The sequence below is a fragment of the Stegostoma tigrinum genome, chromosome 18, assembly GCF_030684315.1.
Source record: "Stegostoma tigrinum isolate sSteTig4 chromosome 18, sSteTig4.hap1, whole genome shotgun sequence".
NCBI classification, from domain to species: Eukaryota; Metazoa; Chordata; class Chondrichthyes; order Orectolobiformes; family Stegostomatidae; genus Stegostoma; species Stegostoma tigrinum.
In genome coordinates, this window is record NC_081371.1 from 12872091 (window position 1) to 12897005 (window position 24915).

The following is a 24915-nucleotide window of genomic DNA, read 5'->3' on the forward strand; positions in this document are numbered from 1 at the left end:
TAACATGTAAACAGCAGAGTCCTTCCAACAACCTTGAGATGGCAAAGTGACACTTTGACCCTGTTATTTGGTGCTTATTGGTTTGACATTAATGTTGCCCAGAATTCTAGGATAATATCATAGGAACATTTAAATATAATTGAACAGTCAGTCTTCTGTCTTATCTGAAAAAAATGGCTGTTTTAATTGTACTGCTCCCCCTCAGTTATGCACTGCTATATCAATCTGGTTCTGATGTCAAATCTCTGGAGTGAAACTCGCATCTTTTGCCATAGAGACCAGAGCGCTACCACTGAGTCAGGGCTGGCATTATTAAAAGTGGCTGTGTAACGCCTCACATTCTGAAACATCTCAGTTGCAACTCAGCCTCAGAATTAGTTGCAAAGTTGAATGAAAAGCCTGAAAGGTAATAAGACAAGGATGCATCGGCACTTTCTTGAAGACAGCATTTGAGAGCGAGAAAACAAAAATTATTTTTGTAAATTATTAAAGAACAACAAGCACCAACAAATATATTAGCAAGTGATGTACTGGATTACAGGTTTACAAAAGCTCCAAGCCATTGCTGAGATAATTTCAATTAAGGGCGCTTGACTATTATCAAAGATAAGCCTGTGCTTGGGTTTAATAGCTAGATTGCCTCAAGACTAAATTGAAACAGCTCTACACAACTTTGGCTTTAACAGAGATAGAATGGAGCTTTGGTTAAAGTGTTTGTCAGCTGCCCATTTTACTCTCTGTTTGATTCTCTTTTCCAATGATTTCAATGCTGCTTTGATGTCGTAGAAAATTAGCCTGGAGGATGTCTTCATGAGAAGTACGGCCACCTGAGTCACAACGGGTTGTGCTACTCATTTGATTGCTCAGTGTGTTTATCAGCATGTTTCTGTATGAAGCTTTGTCAACACTATTACAATTTAATTTGCCAGCAACCATAAATTCTGTAAACTATCTTTTCTCCCCTTAAATAATCTGCATCAGTTTGTTAGTTTTGTGAGAGACTATGATTGAAGGATTAATTTATCAGTGGGTGGGAGATTTTTTATGACCTTTGACTATGAAAGAAAGCTTAACCTAATTACTAATATGCTGCAAGTGCTAATCATGGATAAATACAGTCATGGGCATTGAATGCTTTCATATGCAGCTGCTAAACAAGATTAATACAGAGAACATAATTTATGATTTATATTCTGTCATTGCAAATAGCACTTGAAATATGATCTGGATTGGGAAGTTTAAGATTTTAATGCTGCTGGTTCATGTCTAACAATTGACAAATAGAGGTGAGAGCAGCTAAGAAATATGCTAAGATTTAAGCAGCAATGGTTTCTTTGGCCCCATTACTCATCTTGTCTTGCCAGTATAGCACTTTATAATTCGAGTTGGCATGCCAGTTGTAATTAAGCGAGCAATTAAATTGCCAAGATTAGGTTGTTGTCAAGCAGTTGCTGTTTAGTCATGACCTTGTGGCACAGGATTCAAGTTCACTCCAAGTCTAGAGCAGAGTGGAATCAGACTGTTACAGAGTGTGCTCAGTTTGTATTATAATGCCAATACAAAAAGTGGAAGATATAATCAGTTGGGCTACACTTTGGTCAGTATCTTATAGAGTTAAGAGTGACATGGGCTATGGAGAGATCTGTGGCAGATTGGATGGGAATGGATGGGATATTTTCTAATCAACCTGTTCAGAGATAGTATTACACCTCTGGAGTGGGTGGGACTTGAACCCAGGACTTCTGACACATAGGGATAATGCTGCTGCATCACAAGAGCCCTTTCACTCCAATTTCTATGCTTTTTTTTGATGCAGAGACTCAATAAAGACATCATTGTGCAAAAAATAATTATTCAACATTCCCACGACCAGGAAAATACCCATGTGGCCGGTGAGCCAGTGAAAAGTAAAGCACCACGAGGGCAATACTTACTTGAAGAAAGTGAAGAGAAAGGATAAGGATTAAATCAAAATAGAGTTGAAGGGAGAAATAAAACACCACACCCCACACAGTGCCCATGTCTCCCTGATGCCATCGAGAAGATCAGTGGACACTGTATGCTCCCGATCCAAAGACACCTGGGCTCGAATGTAACCATGGAAGAGGAACAGTTGTTGGTAGAAATTACCCTCTCCATGGTCTGCTGCCCGGACCTATTGTTTTTATGTTTTTTTTGGAAGTGCCAGAAGAGATTTTCACTAGGCAGCAGCAAACTGATAATTAAGGGGGATTAAAGCATATTTGATTGCCCAACTCACCTTGTGAATGAGTTTCAACTTCTTACATTTCCAAACTCACCGAAATAAGCTGGATGTTGAGAAAATGCAGCGCGGAAAGTGGATCAAATATCTGGTGAATTCAGGCTCACCTTACCTGTGTCTTGCTTTGCCATTTAGTGTAAACACAAAGGAAGGAAGCTGGTCACAGTTGACAGCAGACCTCAGCCAAATCAATGGAATAGTTTTCAGTCAAGGGCCCCTGGCACCAGCAAGTCAAATGTTGCTCCTCATAGCAATGCAGGGCTGGGCAATGGTCAGTCAGTGGCTAGGGACATTCTGAGTCTGGATGCTGTCCTTGTGGGGTGACTAACTGAATGTCAGGCACCCTATCACCCATCTTGACTTTTTCTGCCATCTCATGGTCTTCCATCCTGGATGTGAGTTTGCTCGCTGAGCTGGAAGGTTAGTTTTCAGATGTTTCGTCACCAGTCTAGGTAACATCATCAGTGAGCCTCCGACGAAGCCATTCTTCCATCCTCTTGGAATGAGAGACAGGATGGTACTTAAGGAATTGAAACTGAGTGACGCATCCGTAACTCTTGGTGCAGACGGGGAGGTGTCCCGAGCGAGTGATTAGGTAGCGCAGAGGGCATGCAGGGTAGGCGATGTTAGGGGTATGGTAGGTGAATGAAGGAAGATGTTCAGCTAATATTGAGAGAGGTGTAGCATTGCTTTTGATGGGAGGTGGTACAATGGCAGTGATAGAGTGATTATGATGTAGCAGAAGGCAGATGTGGGACCTAAACTGGTGGACTGGAGAAGAACATTGGCCAAACATTTCTCCAGACTGCTGAGGCCGCTTTAACTCAGGTGGAAACCTCAGACCAGGCTGGAAATCTTGTGGCCTCGACTGCTGGCCCTCAGGGAATGGGACACCCTGTACACCGCAGTGTCCACCAGGACCTCCATGTCCCTACCAGCACAACTGTATGTCCTCCCACAGTCTTCCATGTCCAGGGCAAGAGTCAAGAACCATGCAGGGCAGCTCTGGATTGTCAGTGCTTATTTGGGTGTGCAATGGGCTTTTAAAAATAGTGCAAGCATGAGGAATACTAGTGATTTCCAGGGCATCAGGTTAGCATGGAGTACAAAGACAGTTTTACACCAGTTTGGCTGAATAGATGGTTATTGTAAATTCTATGCAACTTTGCCTTTCAAAGAAGACAGCAGGCTGTAGCCACCACAACTAATCTGTGCCAAAATTGTACCATAACTAGGGGGTAATTGTTCATCATCATCACTGGCCCCTCCATAGGGTTCAGATTTCAATACAGAACTAAAGACAGAAAACAATATGTCCTGTGATTGATGGCTTAAACCGTCCCTTTGAGGCCAGCTCTAATACCTGGTGAGATAGTCCATCGATGTACAAGCATTATCGCTTTGGATAGTTTACCATTCAGTGAAACTAGGCTGTTGAATGGTCTGACAGCATGTTCTCTTTTGTTAGCCTTGATTCTGTAACCATTGGAGAGCACCTGCTACCTTATTTTCCAAGCATTATTTCTGTGTGATATATATTAGTGGGTGGTGATTGTGTACAATGTGCAGAAATAACGGTGGAAGTTGCCTTTTGTCAATTGCAGGTCCACAAAAAGAAACAGCGCCTTTTCCCTTGCAAAAGACCAATTCGTGATAGCCATCTTCAATGTTACAGAACCCGTCTCCATGCATTTGTTGAATAATTGTACCAATTAACTGCCAATTTTCTGCTCAGCAAAAGAACCTCTTATCCCACATGAGCTCCATTCTCAACCAGAGTGCAAGATTACCACTGAAGTTTTCCATGGCCACAAGCATGATGATATTCTGCTAACTGAATAATTTATGAAATACCCTTTTGTTTGAAAAATCAAAGATAACACAAGTACAACTGTTGTTGATGAATTGTCATTCTGTATATTCAATGTTCCGCAACAAATTGTATTTGAATATGGTCTGCAGTAACTCTAATACACTTTGCCAGGATATGTGCAGGAAATTGTACACAGCGCCCACAGAATGCACTGTTTGTAAAATCCATGAGTGTTAAACGTGAAGCAACGTGCCAAGATGTTAAAAGAAAATGCAACTCTTCAAGATGACAGTTTCCCCTTACTAGCAACTCTCATGTGTGGAAGGCAGATCCATATCTTTACTCCCTTCCCTTCACCACCCAATCTTATGTGGATGGTGCATTATTGAAGAGAAAGGAGGAAATAATCAATAAGCATGCAGGTGATTAACCTAATTTGAACTAGGTTAAAATATAAGAGTACATGATTTTCATATGAACAAGGTGCTATATTGTTGTGCTCAGCCTAGATCAAATGATATTATAATGAACAATGTTCAAGACCTTAGAAGAATAGTGAAGAGTGAAGCTACACTGCCAAGCTGTGAAAACTATATAAGAACTAAATCTGGCTGTGTGCAGGTCCACCAATGCAATATCTAAGCATGTTAAGACAATGCATCACTATGTATCGATGTTCATGTTATCAGAAGTGTTCTTGCTTGGATTCCAGAACAGGTGTGCAGTGTACTTTTAAGACAGTTAATAACTTTATGACATGTGACATTCTGGTATATTGTTACCACCTCTCCTTCAGATACCCAGTGCAATGGAGACAATGTAGCATGTTCAGTTGATCAGTTATGTGTATGTAATGTAAAGAAACATCTGTAAGCACAGAACCCTGACTGTGTATTATAGAGATGCAATTATTTAGTTGTTGCTCACAAACTTCAAGACATCTGTCTTAAAAAGAGCTGATCTTTGCCGTATATGTAGCATGAGTTAACAGGTAGGGCAACACACAGACCATATCGTGTTGGCAGTGGTATAAAAGACAATGTCACCTTGGTTGTCAAGAAATCCATCCTATGTCAGTAATGTTTGATACATAGTTCCAAGGAAATCTAAGCTTATTTCTTTACTTTGGGGTCCAACATCAACGACAGCTATGAGTTTTGACCATTTAAGAACATAAAAATCATTTTACAGCCATTGGGTTAATTATGAAACATCTTCAACTTCAGAGAACTGCTCTCAATCCATGCCTAGACCAAAGTTTTTCTTTACCTCACTTTGTCCTGCTCTTTAAATGCACTCTGTATCTTTACTGTGGCAACTACATTCTCTGAAATGGCTGCCTGAAGATCCCAAACAGGATAATGGTTCCTTGCTGGACTTCTTTCATTCTCCCCATTGTTTGATGGTGGAAGTTGCTTGCAGCTTTGTTTAAAATGTTTCTTTGTCTGCCAAGTAAAAATGAAACTGCCCTTTTAGGTTAGAGTTATAGCTACATAATATTTCCTGTTTTGCAGACGATGAGCTTCTAATCTATCTAAGTGCTATCAATAAGCAATTAGATAGACTTAGTTATTCCTATGAGTTTGAGACGACATTGGTGAATAATCTGTTTTCTACTATAATAGTTTGCCATTTTCATGCCCCATTAGAAAATTCCCTCCAGTGTCATAAATGATGCGAAATGGTTATTGTTTTTGCTGTGTATAAACTGTTGTTAACGTTGTTGGGACAAGTAACTTTTAAAGAAAACAAAATCCAAAATCCTATTTATTTCCTGAAAGAACGAAGCCACAAAATTCTACAGTTTAAACCGAAGATTTTTTAAATATTAACATCAAATAAGGCAAACAATAAATATTTGATAAACTTGCACTCAAAAGCCCAAACTCAACGTAGGTTAAACATGAACAGACAAATTGTGGTTGAATATAAACTATAAACTACACATTAGAGGCAAATACAACAAACAAAGATCTTATTAATTGGTTTGGCATACGGGTCAGTTTATACTTCCTCAATCTCAGCCACCAACTCCGACAAAACTCTGTCTTCTTCATGAAGAATTCCAGCTTCTCTTTTCTGAAACTTCAGCCTAATCCCCAAACAACAGTATCTCACATTGAAATCAAGTTCCTCAAGTGCAATGGGACTAGGCCCGAAACATCAGCTTTTGTGCTCCTGAGATGCTGCTGGGCCTGCTGTGTTCATCCAGCCTCACGTTTTATTATCCTCAAGTGCAATGTTCACTAAGAATGGCATATACCAGCAGCATCCCCTTAAGTTGATCTGGATGGCAGATCCGCCAATATTTTCTTCAAGTAACAGCAACTATATCTTTCCTTATACTCAGTTTCAGGACTTAGCTTTGCCTTCTTCAGACCACTTGGATTCATCGTCATCTATTGAGTTCTAAAACCTCTATCTTCATGTATGTAGTTTCAACCACAAGCATTTGCTTTCAGTCTCAGTCTTAGAAACCAGAACGGTCAGGTTCTAATCTCAGTTTCCTTTGCAATTATGGTTTGTCTCAAAAAGTACAGCATCAGCTAAAAGAGCCCATCACAAAATATAAAATAAAATTTCATACATTGCAAATGAAATACCATTATAATGTACTTCATTATGTTGAAGAGCTTTGAGGTTTTTGAAAGGTCTGTGTAAATAAAAATTGTTTCTATCTTTTTATGTTCCTTCTTTCCATCCAGTTGCAAGGATTATATATAAGAGCAGCACTTCAGGCAGTTAGGTTAATACAATTTGGCCACTCTGTCAAGACATGTAAGTGAAGCAAAGATGCCAGATAACAATAGAATGCCCTGAAGTAAGGAGCTAATGTGTAGATGACAAACTGAACATTAATTGCCTACTCAGCAGGAATGTAAAATGAGTGTCCTGCATCCATAAGGAGGAACTGGACTTTCAGGATACCTATCATTTTATAATTGGATTTTAATTGACCTAAATGTTCAGGTTTCAAACTGTTTCCCAAAAGAGGTTCTCATTAAGGACAGTTGGAACGTGAATCTCACACATGGAATTGATTGGACCTTGAGCATTTAAAAAGCTTTCTATTTGGATAAAACTTATGATTGCCCTTCTGCTTTTGCTTTGCTTCGTGTGGGAAGGAGATATAATAACCTTTCCTGCTGTTAAGAATAGAAGGAACAGGGAAATGAACTACTTGACCAGGACATCTGGCTGATGTGAACAACATCCTGTGCATTCATTCAAAATGTACCAGAGGCACACAGATGCTGTATTCTGCATCCTCCCCATGTACAGGCACAATGTGCTTCCTGGCAAATGTGAGCCTTAAAAATCCCCTCAGAACTCAACTTTGAGGTGCAACGTGACTGATACATTGAACCAAAAGCCTCACGAGCACTTGTCTATTCAGTTGGTTCTGAAAATCTATTTGCACCACAACTAATTTTTGAATTTTTTTTTGCCTAGCTATTTGTCCCTTTTTTGTCATTTTGTTTTACAGATTTCTGAATAAAAATAGACAGCTTAGGCTTTTATTGGTGCTACCAGGTAATCTGCAGTTCCGATGAGTTTCAACGCAATTACGTATGAAGCTGAATGTCTGAAAATTTAACTTATAATCTGAGAATTGAGATGGTGGGTGCTGGGAAAAAAAGTGTCACTCAACATAAGAACTCTACAACTTGTTGCTTGCAGGAAAATTTAAAGGGAAGCATGTTTTGCCCATCTGTTGAGATTTCAGATGATGTAATCTTCAGATGATGTATGTTCTTTTACAATGCACAAGAGAAAGTGCTGCCCTGGAATGTAATAAGGTAAACTGGTGAAGCAACAGTGACACTCACTGAAAGTGTGGCACGGGGTTGGGGGATGGTGGTGGGTGGAAAAGTTCATTTGAAAATGACCAGAATAAAGCAAAATCTCATGAATAAGCATTGTACTGTTTGGGAATTTTAAAACATATCTTCTGGTTTTGCAAATAACATGCATCTCTCCTCAATTTTACTACTTGTGACATGCCTTCCTGTAGGTTCATATGAGTATATGAAATTCGATCAGAAGTATACCCTTCAGCCCCTTGAACCTGCTTCACCATTCAGTAAGTTATAGCTTATTAATTATGGTTTCAAATTCTACACTTGCATTTAACCCTGATAACTCTAGGTTTGTCTGCCTATCAAGAATATTCCTATCTCTGCCTTAAGAATATTTAACATTTCTACATCCAACTGCCTTTTGAGGCTAAGCATTCTGAAGTTCCACAAAACAAATGAAGTAAAATGCTGTTACTTCTGTCCTACAAAGATTAACCCCAAATGTTAAAACTGTTTCCCGAGTCCTGGAGCCATTTAGAAGAGGAAATACAATTTATATTTCCATCTTGTCAAGACCATTCAAGATCTTGTACATTTCAATCAAGTCACCTCTCACTCTTCCAGTGGAAATAAGCTCAGCTTATCCAACCTTATCTTTATATGATACCTCATTCTTTCCAGGTATCAACCTAGCACTCCTTCTCTGAACCACCTCTAACACATTTACATTGTTTACTAAATAAGGACACTAAAACTGAACACAGTATTTGAGATGTGGTCTTATGAATACCTTGTATAATTGAAGCAAAGCATCCTCATTTTAATGTTCAATTCCCTTCTAATAAAGGATATTATCCTATTAACCTTCCAAATTACTTGCTGTAGCTAGAAACAAAATTACATGTGGTCACAGTTTTTGTGATTCATGCATTAGGTAAAAGATACATTGGCATTTTGAAATTCCACAGTCGTCCTCCATTTAAATGATATGCTGATTTCAATCTTCCCGCTAAAGTGGTAATTTAATCTTTCTCCAGGTTATACTTCATGTACCAGTTCTTTTTTTGCACCCACTCAACCCTATCTATACCCTTCTGCAAATTCCTCATGTTTTCTTCACAACATGGATTAACTTGACAGAAGGATTGTTCATGTAGACATTCCAAGATTAAAATAGAACAGAGCATAGAAAAGGACAATGAATCCATCATATTTATTATCACAAAACATTGAACTCACTTCCATGCATTTTATTGTTTCTACTACTTTAAGTGAACAGAAATGAAAAAGGCAGTTAGCAAATTTAAACTTAATTAATTTAACATACACTTTACTGGAAAAATGAAGCACGTGGAGCAAATAAGCATTATTATCCATTTGGTCAATTGATGATCATCAGGCAGTGTTGCAAATCCCATTAAAAAGTGGGCAAATTGCCACATGCAATTGCCTTGCCAGAATAGACTGATCAGCTGCCATTGGCATTGGTACACCATTGTCCTCCTGGATTTTGATGATTTTCAATTACACCTCAGCCAAGACTATAGTGAGGTCTCTGTCCCTAGCAATATTGTACAATATCCAGCAAATACACAATGTTTCCATCTTCACTTGTGCAAGCATTCTTCTCCCTGAAAGCAATTCAAAGATCTGAATCATTGCTTTAGCACCCTTCAGTGAATACCTGATATGCCTTTGCCTGTCAGTTTTTGCTGTACTCTATTATGACATGGAGCCATATGAGGTCTATACAGATGTCAGCAGTCAGTGATATCATGTTGCACTGCCATTACAAACCATTCTTTTGTCAGGTCACCTTGAGCCTTGGGGCTTGGCCTTTTGCAAATTAGAATCATTGGCTACAACTAACACCTGAACTCCAATCCAAGAGGTGTGAAAGACCAGTTTGGTAGTGGTCAAAGAGCTGAAGCTGTGGACATGACTTTCATTGTTAAGTGAGGCTTTTTGGATCGCTGTAGATTTCAAACTGTGGATATCTCACAGTGGCAATGTTATATTTAAAAAAGGCAGGGGATGTGAGAAATTCATGAAGATGTTTAAGGAAAGGGGTAACCTGGTATCACTGCTGATCCTCAATGTGGAACCTCGATTTAATGTTGATGTTGCAACAGAACTCTGTTAAGACCACGCATCTCCACAAACCCCACATTATTGTCATAGTTGTGCTGACTTTCCTCTCCAGGTATTTCAAAGTTGCTGGGAACAGCACTGAGGTCAAGCAGCACATTGGGATTTGGATTTAAAAGAGTTAGGAGAAAGTGACCTTGAAGTGGAGGATGAGGGAGCAATCCTTCATTCTCCCTTCAGTTTGCTTCTGGGGTAATTCTGGGCTACTAGCCTATTTTGGGCACCCCCAAGATTTGCTACACGTGTGCCACATCTGACCAAGTGGCAGCCAATTGTATTATGGTCATCCACAACACCTACTTGCCGGAAGGCTACCAGATAAAAGAGTTCATGTTGTGGTGGGTGACACCAGCTCCACATGACCTGCCAAATGTGCTGCTTTAGTTACGCACAAGCAACTAAAATCATGGAAGGGCACAAAGAAGGAGGATTGAGACTGGTCGCTGCAGAGTAGACCAGGACTCATCTCCTCACTAAGTTTTTCAGTGAGATAAACATGACAACGAAGGATGCAGCGAGTAGCAAGGAGAAGGCAGAAGAAGACACTAGATGCTGCAGCAATCTGCTAAACACTGTTCCCTGACGCTCCTCTACAGTTGTGGAAAACTATTAAGAAGAAGATTAAGAAAAATAACAGACAGACAGTGATGGCATGGCAGTTTATGTCCGAAATGGACAATTGTGACTACTTTTCATTTGGTGATGGAAAGTGAAGAAGTTGACAGCAGCAGGAGACATAGCAACATGCTGAAGATCTAGATGAGTTAACCTTAGCACCTCTGAAACACCAGAATCAGCAAATGGTCTAGAGCATCCCAACTCCAAAACTTTGGGTACAGTGAGATGCCCAACACACATCAAATCTTGGAACACAGGTACAGCAATGTCATTGAGGAAGAACAGAATGGAAAGACGGTATCAACGGGGAACAGTCCAAATGTCACTCCTTGCACCTGAAGTTATCCTGGAAGAACAGTCTGTGTGAATGTATGTACCAACACTGATTTTTCAGTTGAACCACAACGAGACTTTGAAAACTCAAGTATGCAGTCATGCAACCAAGGACTGGTACGATTATATTCAGTTAGACTGGTAGTAAAACACACTTTTAATAGGCCTACAAATTCTCTCCATTAACATGCACAGCATTAAGCTTATGACATCTTGTGTTTCCAATTTGGGATACCTTGCCAAAGCCTGAGCTGACCTGCTATTTCTGCAGAAGCCAGGGGAGGGGGAGGGAATAAATAACTGACAACCTATTTCCCAGCTCAAAATGGATTAGAAAATTTCTGACCAGTGTCATTTCCAACAGAATCAAGTCTGGTCTGGAGTTAGTAATTCACTGGACCAAAACCTCTATGGTATCTGTCAAAAAGATAACTGAGAATTTTGCATGACTTGTGCCGTGGTAGTTATCAGAGCCACCTTCTATTTCTATTTCGAGATCAAAATGGGTTGTCCTCACTAAGGCATGATACACAAACCTAGATAACAGGAGAGAAATTGTACTTTATATCACCTGCATCCTAATGGCATTCTTTTTATGCAGTGATTAAGCTGTGCATAGACCTTTGATAAACAAATTCCAAGAGCCATAACATGCTGAGTTTGTTCCTGTTCCCAGTGTTCTGAGGGATAGATCTGGCCACACTGCCACAGACATTCTGTTCAGTTGGATCGTGTTGTATCATCCATCCCTTGTGGAAATGTTTGTGAGAAAAACACCATTCACGACAAGTCTATCAGGGAGTGTGAATGGCCTGCATGCAGCATGCTGCTCAAAACTTGCTTTTCTTTCAGTACAAAGAATGGTCTATGTCTGAATGCTGCATTCTGGCACATTTCAAGGCCCAGGGTGACATGTTGTGGAGACACATTAAAGCCTGGGAAGCTTCTGAACAAGTGCAAAGTGGAAAGGCCCCTGTCTAATGCTCTCCTACCACAGTACATTGAATAACAGGAAACTATGAAAAACTCTTTGGGCTGTATACATAAAAGGGATGTTTGTCATGAAATGTGATTGTACACTGTAAATGTAAGTGGAGTGAGACCTCAATACTGCATTGAAAGAAACTGCATTTTATATATTGTCAAATTGAACTGTTATGTATTGCACTTTGAGCAACTTTAATTGAAAAGGAACATTCTCCCAGGATTAGGCTGGCTCGACAGTTAAAGAAAAGTCTTTTTTTTAACAGTAGATTGCATTGTTTGTCTCAGAATATTAACAGCATGCTTACTCCCTGGAGATGTTGCACTAAAATGTAATGTGTTTTGTTATGATCTTAATCTTGGCATATAGCTGGGGTACTACATTGATGTGACACCGTGTTTCAGATACAGCAACGTGATGCCACGTTTGAAATGTTTTGTTGACTTTGCCCTGTCTCTAAATGCCCCAAACTGCAAAGTGGTAATCACTATTAGATTACCACACCGCTCAAAACTTTTCTGTGCCCTGAAGCAGCTCTTGATTTATGGCTGGCACTTCTGAATGTGGCTTCTTCTGAAGTCCCACAAAGTAATAGCTGCTGTAAGGTAGATTTAAATTTCTTGAGTGTGAATTTTAGTGAATGGCCAAATATTAGCAAATGGTTGGGGCTTGGTTAGCTCAGCGTGCTGGATGGCTGTTTGGGATAAGGAACGATGCCAACAACATTGGTTCAATTCATACATAAGCTGAGGTTACCATAAAAGAGTCTCCTTCCTAAATTCTCCACTGTCCTGAGCCTGGTGCCCTTTTGGTTTAACCGTCACCCAGTCATCCTTCTGTAATGAGAGAGCAGCCTTATGGTCTGGTAGGACCATGGCTACTTTACTTTCAGTGAATGGATGAATGACTGATTGGGCAGGAAACTGGTGTGGTTATGTATGTTGGCGGGTCGGGTGAGTGAGTATATGGTTTGGATGACTGGGATAAGTGGGTGTGTGGCAGATAGCTAAGGTGGTCATGGGCTGATTGGGCAGTTAGGATGTCAGATTGGGACTAGGCAGATTGGGTCGGCATGTAGCTGGAGTAGTCAGCTCAAATCGGACGGTACTTGTACGCTTGGCTTCAGTAGGCCTGTCAGGTTGGCTGAGGAAGTTTGGATGGGGTGGTTTGGTTGTTGGGAAGTTGTGGGGGGGAATGCAGCTGTACAGCTACGAGAAGTTAGTCTGGGATCTGTCTGTCGCTCACTTCCTGGGAAACCTTCTAGGCAAGTATATTGGAAATGTCTGAAATCTCAGACTCTACCTCCAAGTCTGAGAATTTTTCAGTGGGTCTCAGGTAGCAAGAAAGTTGGCCGGCAGTAGTTCAAACTTCCTGGGTAATTCAAAGGATGCCAGCATGTTGGGATTTCAGAGGCAGTATGGCCTCGTGCCCAGAAGTGTGTGGGTATACTGCAGACACCATCTGGAATCAAAAAAACAGCTGTAGCAAAGGTTAAGCTCAATTCTGCAAAGCCAAATCCCATGGTTCTGGTGTCATGTGCATGGATATATTTTTAACAAAGTGTCCCTTTCATTATTGTTATTTTCAGTTCTTCCTTACCTGTAGAAGTTACTGCTCCATGTCTTCACAAACACTGTAGTCAGATGGCAGGAGTTAGAACAGCAGGTAAAGCTGCTTAATATCATTCCTTCACTCTGATTCCTGTGTCTCTCGTGTGATAGAACGGCCCACCGTAGCATGAGGCTCCATCTGGCAGGTTGACTGAGAGATGATAAGATTCAATTTGAGCAGTGACAGATACTCTCAAGGGGCAAAAGGTTGTGTGACCTTATCTCGCTGACAGATAGGCACTCAGCCACACAATACTAACTTCAGTGGTGAGGGAGTAACAGCAGTAAGAAGACTTCATGCTTTTTTGTACAGGTTGATGCTGTCTTGGCAGGTTTGTAAAGTTAATAAAGCCAAGCAGAGAAGATATGAGAGAGAGGGCTAAAATTTAGCTGGCACTGCTTTTTTTGTGGCATCAAGCTTGCATTTGGCAAACTGTCCATATGTTTATGTCGAGGTAGACAGCACTTAAATTTGGTGCTGCCGCCTCCTGGACTTTACTGTCATGTAAATGGAAGGACTGTCACCACCATACTCAGTAGGGAGCTAAGTAGCATTCTCAGAAATGCACGCAGCTTCAGATTTGAGACAAAGAGACTGGAACACCAGAAGGAAGGGGAGGCTTTGGAGCACAGGACTACAGGATATCCATGGTGGAGGTGACAGGAAGAGAGCTGCATTGTTCTAAGGAAGGGTAGGATGGCCTAAGTGCCATCTTCAGCAGAGAGTGGCAGCAGGTGGTCACATTCTGGACCAGGAGCACCACGAGAAAAGTGTAATGACTTTACAGGAGGAGTCACATGGCATCTCCCAACTGATGCTCCCCCACCATGCTGCTGAACGAGCCACTCCCACCATCACACAGGCTTCAGCAGCCCTTCATATTCAGGGTTCATGCTAACTTTCAGGTATGCCCCTCATTGTGTGACACTCACCCAAGCTTGGCAATGCCTCAGTCACCTCCCCCTGTTGGTTCTGTCTGGAACATCTGCCTAATGAGGTTCCGCATAACCTCGGATGGAAACATAGAAAATCGGAGCAGGACTGATCCATTTATCCCTAAGTGTTATGTCCAACTTCTTCTTGTAATTATACAATTATATAATGTTTTGGCCTCCACCACTTTCTGTGTATAGGAAACATGCATGTGTTCAGGTGTGTAGATATGTGACATGTCAGTGTAAGTGTGTGAAATGGGGTGTGTGTGTGTGTGTGTGTGTGTGTGTGTGTGTGTGTGTGTTGCATGTTGTCTTTGTGTGAGCCCGTGTGTTTGTGTATGTGTACTGTATGAGTGTTTGTTCATGCATACTTCCATGTGTCCACATTTATGTGCATAAACGCGTGAATGTGTGTTTGAGTGTGTGTACGTGTGTCCTTTGTATATGTATCTACATGTGCCTATGTTTGTGTGCGTGCATATGTATGCCCATCTAACATTCTCAAGTTTGGTCCTGATCTGAACATAGTTGGCTGATCTCATTTGAGCTTTATTTTTCTGTTGCTGGGAAGGGGAAAATGATCACGTTTTGGTTTCTGATTTGTTTCCTAATGATCTGTGCTAGGAAGTTCACATTGAGAATTGGGTGTGGACAGAATTGTGCCCACTTTTGATGCTCCTTGACTTGTGAACATGTGATGCCAACCACAGCCAACATGTAATTGGGCAGATTGCTGCCACCATTCCTTTTTCCAGTTGGGTCCACAGGATCCGCTCGGTCTAAAGTAGTAGAAGAAAGCCATCAGTTAATCTAACACAAAGATACTCTAGTCTTAAACAATATAGGTATTTTTAACCAACCTATACAATGATGTTGTGACACACCGCTGAAGCTGGAGGGACTTAAAACCAAGGCTTCCTGCACAGGGTAAGGGCCACTACCAATGTGTCACAATCACTCTCTGTAGTTTATTGCATGATAACAATCAGTAAGATAGTAAGATAGACTGTATCACCAATACTGGGAGACCATGGATAAGGTCCGAAGGTCCACTGCCTTTCCTCACCCAAGTCCTTATGACATTATTGTGCTCATGATATTGTTAGCAGTAACTCATTCAGAACCATTACTGTGTATAACACTCACATCAGAAAAAAAAACAGTTCAATAGTCTACCAACATTTCACACCTGTACAAATGACGATTTAGGTGAGGTATGTCAATTAATGCACTTTAAGATGACAAACTGATTCAAACGTAAATGGGTCAGGGAGTTAGTTGAAGAAAATGAAAGGTACCCCACAAACAGTATACTGGGATCAATTTAGCAATGCCTTCAATTTATTAATTGTTCTGCAATCTGATACGAAATGAGTTGAATGCTCATATTCAATGTCAGTTTGCCAGCAGTAGCAATGGATATAGTATTGCCATACAGAAGGAAATCATGTACACCTCAGGACTTTCAAATATCAGCTTGGTTATTAATTATGAATCCGAACAAAGCAGTAGTTAATAATATTTTTTCATTTTGAATGATTTGTTCATTTCTCGGTACAGATCCCTCAGATTAGCTATGCGTCAACCGCCCCAGAGCTGAGTGACAACAGCAGATATGACTTCTTTTCCCGAGTCGTCCCACCGGATTCATACCAAGTTCAAGCAATGGTAGATATTGTTACAGCCCTTGGATGGAATTACGTCTCAACTTTAGCTTCTGAGGGCAACTACGGAGAAAGTGGTGTGGAAGCGTTTATACAGATCTCAAGGGAGACTGGTAAGTGGCATCTCACAGCAGTTTGTTTACAATAACCTTATGGAAGTTTGTATTCTCTAACCACAATTAACTCAGCAAAAGTCATTAAAACTGACAGAAGGAGTATGACCCACACATCCACTGAATGCCTCACTTTGGGAAATGTAAACATGTGGGTGATTTGATAGATGTTTCTAAAATAATGAATAAACTAGATTTATATGGGCCCATTATTTCAACTGAATCTGTTAGGGTGAAGCATTGGATCAAGCTTGTTATATGAAGGGCAGAACTAGGTTGAATGTTTAACTGTTCTTCTGGTTGTGAAGAAAAGAAGACTTATGGAGCATTTTGCCAGCTTGCATGGTGAACACTGAATAGGTACATTGCTTCAAACGAGAGATGCATTGTTTTTGATTGGGGTGAAGATTACCTCATTCAAGATGTAAGAATGATGAAACATTAGTCTAGGCCACTGCGGTCTCCTGGACAAACTGGAGGCAAATTTCCCAATTTCTTTTCCCTCCAATTAGCCTGGGTTTTATTTTTCTTTTACATCTGTCCCAGGAGGTTACAAAGTTATGGATGGGGCAGAAAGTATATGCTGAGATGCATAAAACATTGAAACTGTGTGTCACAGGCAAGGATATTCTGTTTGCCATTTTCATATGCTCCATGTGTTAACTGTACTCGCATGTCATCTTTATGCTGAAGATTTAATTGATTACAATGGAAAAGTGAAAATATTTCTAAATAGTTTTATTGTTATGATAACATTTACCTGAACTTAAATTAGAGGAACCTAATTCATAACTTCATGAAGATTTGCTGCAATTTATTAAATGTTATTGTCTGAATAAAACAGTTATAGATTTCAGCCTAGTGAGAAAAACAAATCTTAACAAATACCGTTTAGCTTCAATAATCGATAAAGTGTGCCCAGATCATTGCAATCCACAGGCATAAGATACAGTTCTCTATAATCTGAGGAAAGGCTACTGGACCCGAAACGTTAACTCTGATTTCCCCTCACAGATGCTGCCTGACCTGAGCTTTACCAGCAATTTCTGATTTTGTATCAGTTCTCCACATTATTGGGTCCTGATTTTTTAAAATATAAAAATTTCAAAAGTTGAGAAGGTGTGAGAGGCAGTGTGGAATTTCAGTTATATATTTCTTGAGGGGATGAGCTGAAGAACCTAAGGTGTATTAAAGCAGTAACAATGAGACTTTGGCACGAGTGATGGAATTTGTGGAGGATGGGGACAGTGGCGACTGTGATGATTAGCGTTGAGGGAAGACAAGAAAGGTGAGGAATCTGTGGGCTATCAGCCTTGGTCAAGTCCAGAAGTAATGAACTCTGAGATTGCAGATTTGAATTCCCTGAACAGGATGTGGCATTACACCATTTCTGTGACAAAATCAAATCTAGTATAATTCTGTTTAGCTGGCAGTGCTAATACTCACGTTGCATCATGAGAACTGCTGATACCATCTCCTTTCAAGTTGCTGCAGTGCAAGAATAAAACCTAATCCAGAAATGTAAACTTCATTCATTTCTCTGTTGAATTGACAATACCTTAGTTTCTTCCAACAGCATATAACCAACGTACTAAGTAATAACAAATTTTAAACAGTATCTTTATTATTTGGAACTTTTGATAAACATTTAAATCAAATAATAATATGCATCATATCTAAATGTGTTATTTTACTTGTAGCTAGCAATATAATGGATCTACTAATACATGTTATTCAGGCTCAATAAAGAAAAGTCTCTCAATGGGGTATATGAAGCACTACACAGGAAAATGAATTCAAGTTTATGTTTTCAGTTGTATCAGGGAAGCAGGGCAAGACAATGCAAGTTCAGGACTGTGAGAGGAAAATTTAGAACTAATAGGCTGATTAAGAAAATAGGAACATTGGCAAATGAAAAAGAGAGCAAAGTCAGTAAAGACTGTCGATCGATATCCACTAAGAACCCACCATCCTCCATGCTTGCCAAGACAACACTTCCTCACAGCCTGCTTTCCTGCAAAGATTCCATCCATTCTGCCAGTTTCTCCATCTCTGTCATTTCTGTTCTGATGATGCCACCTTCCACCGTATACCACTTACATGTCCTCCGACTCCTTCAATCCAGAATTCCTTCTCCATCATTGTCGACACAGTCCTCAACCATGTTGGACCTATCCACCAGTCTCCACATTAAAAGGACCATCTCTGCCACTTCGGCCACAACCAGCAGATTCCTACAACTAACCACTTCTCCAATTTCCCCTTCCTGGAGAAACAATGTTTTACTTGTGATTCTTTCAATCTAGTCCACTGTATTTGCTGCTCACAATGTACCATCCTCTAAATTGGTAAGCGTAAATGCAAACTGTGTAACCATTTTACAGAACACCACCCACTCTGTCCGTAAGAATAACCCCGATCTTTCAGTTGCTTGCCATTTCAATCTACCATCTTGCTCCCATTCCAACATTTCGATCCTGGTCTTGCCATAATATCCTGAAGATACAACATCTCAGTTTCTGCTTAGGCACTTTACAGCTTCCAGGAATCAATGTTGAAATCCATAACTTCACAGTATGATCTCTGTCACACTTGTTTTTATCACATCCCTCGATAGCCCCCCGTTGTGACTTATTTGCAACTTGTTGACTTTGCTCTTGGTCGAATGTACACATTTTCTCCTTTTCACATCTTCCATTTTACACCTCTATTCCCTTATCGATCATCATTAATCACTGCTTTTGTCTTCTTCTCTGGGCACCTACACAATCTGTTCTTCTCCCTGCTCCTCCTCTTCTGCCCATAGCATAAAAAGCACAATTTTCCTGCACCTTTCAGTTGTCACTGGACTCAAAACATTAACTCTGCTTTCTCTCCAAAGATGCTGCCACACCAACTGAATTTCTCCAGCAATTTCTGTTTTTGTCTGAGAGGAAACCATAATAGCACAGAATCGAATGAACCAGGGCCCCAAAGTCAGTGTTATTCTTACATCAACTCTGAAATTACTGAATAGTGTAACATATTACTGTCTGTAGAAAACATATCTAATTTTCACTTTGCTGAATCAACAGCTACTTTCTTAATCTCCTGAGGGAGTTCTTCACATAGATTGACCACCAGCTTAACTTTTAAAATGCAATATGGCATCCAACACATTTAGAAGACAATTGTAGTTTATCCTGAAAGAGGGGGATCAAATAGACAGAAGGGTTTTGTAATTTATTTGCATCGAGCAAGATTCTGACAAGTGTACAGGTTAAGCTGTAAATAACTTGTTGAAGCCTGTCAAAAATCAATTATTCCCTTAACAAAATGAGATGTTAATTCTTGGTCTATTGGTCTTGTCCGAACCAATGTTTATCAAGTGCTGTTAAGAATCACCATTGGAAGGCAAAATTCAATTAATTTGTTGCTGCAACTTGGTCAGATATTGCTTCATGTTCTTGGCCTACTTGGCTGTAGTTTTCTGAGAATTCCTGATAAATTATTTTAAAAGGATGTGAATAAATTCTAGCTTCATCTTATTTGCTTTCTGAAGCATAGTTGCCCTATTTATGATCCCTTCCCGTTGGACATCAATCAGCTGAAGAAAGGAGACATACTTTTTTCATGGATTGTTATATGAATTCAGTACATAATCTAGTGAAATAGATTTGTTCTGATAGGGACTCCATAAAGAATGCAACACACAATTTTACATATGGAGAGAATATTGGCAATAACTTAGTGTGTTGTTATCTTTTAAAGCAAACAGTTTTGCTTGTACATGCCAAATATCAGCTTGTACATGCCTTCAAAAGGAATCATATTTTCCTGTGTTGTTAGACAATTGTGTGTCCCTCTGCCCCTGCACCAATTCAAGAAAGACGGAGATGAACTGCAGCAGTCTTTAAATTACTCAAACTCATTGTTGAACTTGCTCCTATCCTTTCAACTCCAAAGTCTTACAAATAGCATCTTCATGTTTGCTCTTTAAATGCCAGAGTTGAGATAAAGTTATGCAGATTGTCAATATACCCATTATGAAAGACTAAATACTAACCTGGGAGTGAATTACAGATAAGATATTTATGTCAAATGGTCATTGATAGGCATGCTAAATGTGGTCCTGATTGTCCATTTGATAGAGTACCTCTCCATCACTCACAGAGTGATGCTCAGTTAATATTGGGACGAATGTGCCCTTAATTTGCTTATTTCCCAGCTTGTTTTATTCTGAATTTAGTTAAAGTAAAAGAAATAAGTGGGACTAAGTGGAACTAAATGGATTATTCTTTCTAAGAGTTTGCATAGAAATGATTAACTGAATGACCTCTGTTTCTGCTGTGCAATTGTAACTTGATATTTTGTCTGATATGTACTGTGAGTTTGTCGATGTGATAGAGTTGTGAGGCAACAGCAGGTAATTTCTGTATTTCAAATCCCACAGGTGATTGGCAGCTTTACTTAGATTGTAAGCAATACTCTACAGATGGTCCTTTTCTGTAGGGAGATAGTTCTGATTGGCAGCATTCCCCTTTTCTAAGGAGGGAAATATATTGACTTTTTCCCACCAGACCTTCAGTTAATCCCTTCTGCCTAACATGAAATTATCTTAATATCTCTGTGCATGTAGGGCGCATTTCCAAATCTAGATTTCTGGTGTGAAGCTTCCCCCACCAAGAGCACATATTGGGAATTCATGGATGTAGAACATCATTATAGTTCAAAATCCTCAGTGTGTTTTAATTCTTATCATTGTTTAATATAGACAAATCTTTGCCATCGATTTCATTGTTTGTACAGTCTCCATTTTTTTCTTTCATTTGGCAGTTGTAATACCCGTTTTTCTATGAAATTTGGCAATATCTAAGGCAAAGTGTTGGAATTCCTTTTCTGTGAAAGGTCACGTAAGAAGTTTGCTGTCAGTGCAGAAACTTTCCATTAATTTGTAAAGAATAACGAAGGTTGACATTGGTGCAGGAGTATGTGTAAAAAGTGAGTTGGGTGAATATGTTGTTCATTGGTCCTGGCCAAGTAGACTTAATTAGAAATTTAAGTTCTGTGGATGAGATTAATCCATTGAAGAAAACCATGAATGGTGTTAGTAACAATTCAGTCCGTCGTGAAATTGCTTCATCATTGAGTAAGATGATTTTACGGTTACACCATGATAAAAAAAATTGCTTTGCAAAGGGAATTGTTACCTCAAAAGCACTCCTTAGAAGAAATAGTGGCCTCAGATGTATTGGGCAGAGTATTCCCTGTAGTGCTGGAGGAATAACTGACCCTGTACCTTTACAGTTGCTAAGGCTTCAAGAGAAGATATTTCTCAGCAACCGGTCCAGAGATGTTATTACATTGTAGGGACAGTATCACTGTGCCACAGGAGCCCTCACATCTCAAACAGAAGATGTTTTCCTAAGCAATCCATTCAGAGATTTTGAGACATACTTCTGGAACAGATGGGACTTGAAACCAGGACCTCTGACTCAGAGGTAGGAACGCTACCACTATGCGAAAGAGTCCCTGGGCTCAAGTAGATCTGTTTCTTCCTAACACCAAATCACCTGCAATTTTTTTTCACCTATTAACTACCAGTGAAACACCCACGTTTTCCAATTGATTAACTTACATCAAAGCCCATGAAGGGCAATACAAATCATCAAAGGTGGGAGAGAGATAGGGGAAAGGGGAGATGGGTTAAAACAATATGGCATTGGAAGGAGAGGCTCGTGCAGAACAGCTCCATCTGTTTGAGAGTGGGTGATGCTCATTGGACTTTGTACTGGGGGCAGTGCTTGTAATTTATGAATTGTTATTTAGTCAGATGATGATTTTGGTGGTGGGTCATCAAAAAAAGGAATTGTATTTTTCATGGGCTGGCATTCCATTATACTGCTGTGTGGTGGTGGTCCCCAATGGAGGGCCCTCAATGGAGGAGTCCACCCACTTTCCACTGGGTACTGGAGCTGGCGGGTATTGTACACAGCAGCCCTGTGCAACCACATATTAAGATCATTCACGGACACCCAACCCAACTGTTTGTTATGTGATGCTGAGGAGTCCATGGATAAGGAGTCTGTTCTTTGTGAGTGCTTTCACCCCCGTTTAATTTTCTGAAACGTCTTTAATCTTCAATTGATTACACTTCAGCTCCACGCTTCTGATATTTGGACACCTGGTGCTGAATGGGGACGGGGAGGTCAGAGGATGTCCTTGTGGGCCTGCTCCTGGGTCTAGCTGAGGAAGCCATCAACAGGTCCAGGTAGCAGGAGATAGAAGGGCTGTAATTCTCAACTGCTTGCCTCTCTTTTAGAGCTACCTTTGTGCTCAGGTGTCCTTGGAAAGGAAACATGCAGTAATGAGAGCAAAGGGCACAACATTTAATTGAGTGTATTGTCCCACCCTGCAACACCACTTTGTTTTATTTCTCTTGTTTTTTCCTGCTTTTTATCTTTCTTTTCATTGCTAGATTACCCCTGGTGGGGCAAGCCCTAGTTGTTTGTATATCTAGCTAATTGGGTGATTTGGTGGCAGGCTTTGTCAAATAGCGAAAAGAAACACTGTGTTCTTGCTCACAGCCCAACTATTTATTGCACAGTGCTGTGGATTCAGTGGGCCATGTATGTATTGGTTGTGCATAGTTGCACCCCCTTTTCAGTTATTTAAATAAGATGTATTTTTCTTCTGATAGTATTTCAGCCCCTGATTCTGATCTTTAGGGCAAGGCTGATAGGTGATGGGAATGCTGGATGACTGTAGAAGTTGGGGTTTTGGTCAAGAATAAGAAGGAAGCAGATGTCAGGTATAGGCAGGAGGGATTTAGTGAATGGCTAGAAGAGTATAAAGGCAGTAGGAGTATATTTAAGAATCAGGAGGGCAAAAATGAGGCAGGAGATGGGGGAGATACTAAATTAGTATTTTGTACCAGTATTTACTATGGAGAAGGCTATGAGTGTTAGAGAACTTGGGGAAAGAAATAGCAAAGTCTTGAAAAGTGTTCACATCACAGAGGAGGAGGTGCTGATGTCTTAAATCGCATAAAGGTGAATAAATCCCTGGGAGCTGATCGGGTTACCCTTGAATTCTGTGAGAAGCTAGGGAAGTGATTGCTGGGCCCTTTACATCATTGATAACCACGGGTGAGGAACTGGAAGACTACAGGTTGGCTAACATGGTGCCACTATTTAAGAAATGTGGTAAGGAAAAGCCAGGGAACTAAAGACTGATGAGCCTGATATCAGCAGAGTGCAAGTTGCTGGAAGGGATCCTGAGGGATAGGATTTATATATGTTTGGAAATGCAAGAACTGATTAGGGATACGCAACGTAGCGTTGTGTGTGGGAAATCACGTCTTACTAACTAGGTCCTGTTTTTTGAAGAAGGAATGAAGAGGATTGATGAAGGCAGAGTGGTGGATGTGATCTATAGGGGCATCAGTCAGGTGTTCAACAAGGTTCCACATGGTAGATTGGTTAGCAAGGTTAGATCGCGCAGGAAAAAGGGAGAACTAGCCATTCGGATACAGAACTGGCTCGAAGGAAAAAGACAGATGGTGGTGGTGGAAGGTTGCTTTTCAGACTGGAGGCCTGCGACCAGCAGTGTGCCCCAAGGATCAGAGCTGGGTCCACTGCCTTTTGGTGTTTATATAAATGAGTTAGAATGAGCATATGAGGTATGGTTAGTAAATTTGCAGGTGATATCAAAATCGGTGGTGTAGTGGGCAGTGAAGACAGTTACCTCAAGTTAAAAGGTTCCTTGAACAGATGGGCCAATGGGCCAAGGAGTGGCAGATGGAGTTTAATTTGGATAAATGTGAGGTGCCTACATTTTGGAAAGGCCAATCAGGGCAGAATTTATACACTTAATGATAAGGTCCCGGGATGTGTTGCTGAACAAAGCGGCCTTGGAGTGCAGGTTCGTAGTTCCTTGAAAGTAGAGTCGCAGGTAGATAGGATAGTGAAGAAGGCATTTGATATGCTTGCTTTTATTGGTCAGAGCATTGAGTATAGGAGTTGGGAGGTTATGTTGTGGCTGTATAGGACATTGGTTAGACCACTTTTGGAGTGTTACATGCAATTCTGGTCTCCCTGCTATAGGAAGGATGCTGTGAAACTTGAAAGGATTCAGGAAAGATTTATAATCACATTGCAAGGGTTAGAGGGTTTGAACTATATTGAGCTATACGGAATGGGCTGGAGCTATTTTCCCTGGAGCATCAGAGGCTGAGTGGTGACTTTATAGAGGTTTATAAATCATGATGGGCATGGATCGGCTAAATAGGGAAAGTCTTTCCCCTGGGTTGGAGGAGTCCAAAACTGGAGGGCCTAGGTTTAAGGTGAGAGGGGAAAGAATTAAAACAGACCTAAGGGGCAACTTTTTCACAAGAGGGTGGTGTTTTTGTTGAATTGGGCTGCCAGAAGATATGGTGGAGGCTGGTACAATTACAACATTTAAGAGGCCTCTGGATGGGTACTTGACTGGGAAGGTTTGAGACGGATATAAGCCAAATGCTGGCAAATGGACTAGATTTATTTAGAAAATCTAGATGGCATGGACTTGTTGGACTAAAGGCTCTGTTTCCATGCTGTACAACTCCTTGACTCCATGGCTGTTCGGTAATCTGGTGTGGCAGGACCTAGAGATG

At 40.4% G+C, this 24915-nt stretch overlaps 1 protein-coding gene across 7 annotated transcripts in view; it reads left to right on the forward strand.

The window, feature by feature from the left end:
- Positions 1-24915, forward strand: part of LOC125461078 (metabotropic glutamate receptor 8) — a 384941-nt gene that overhangs the window by 144289 nt on the left and 215737 nt on the right. For all 7 annotated transcript variants that reach the window (XM_048549441.2, XM_048549440.2, XM_048549442.2 and 4 more), the window contains one exon: positions 16067-16283. In XM_048549441.2, the coding sequence (XP_048405398.1) occupies positions 16067-16283 (217 nt within the window). The remainder of the gene's footprint in view (positions 1-16066; positions 16284-24915) is intronic.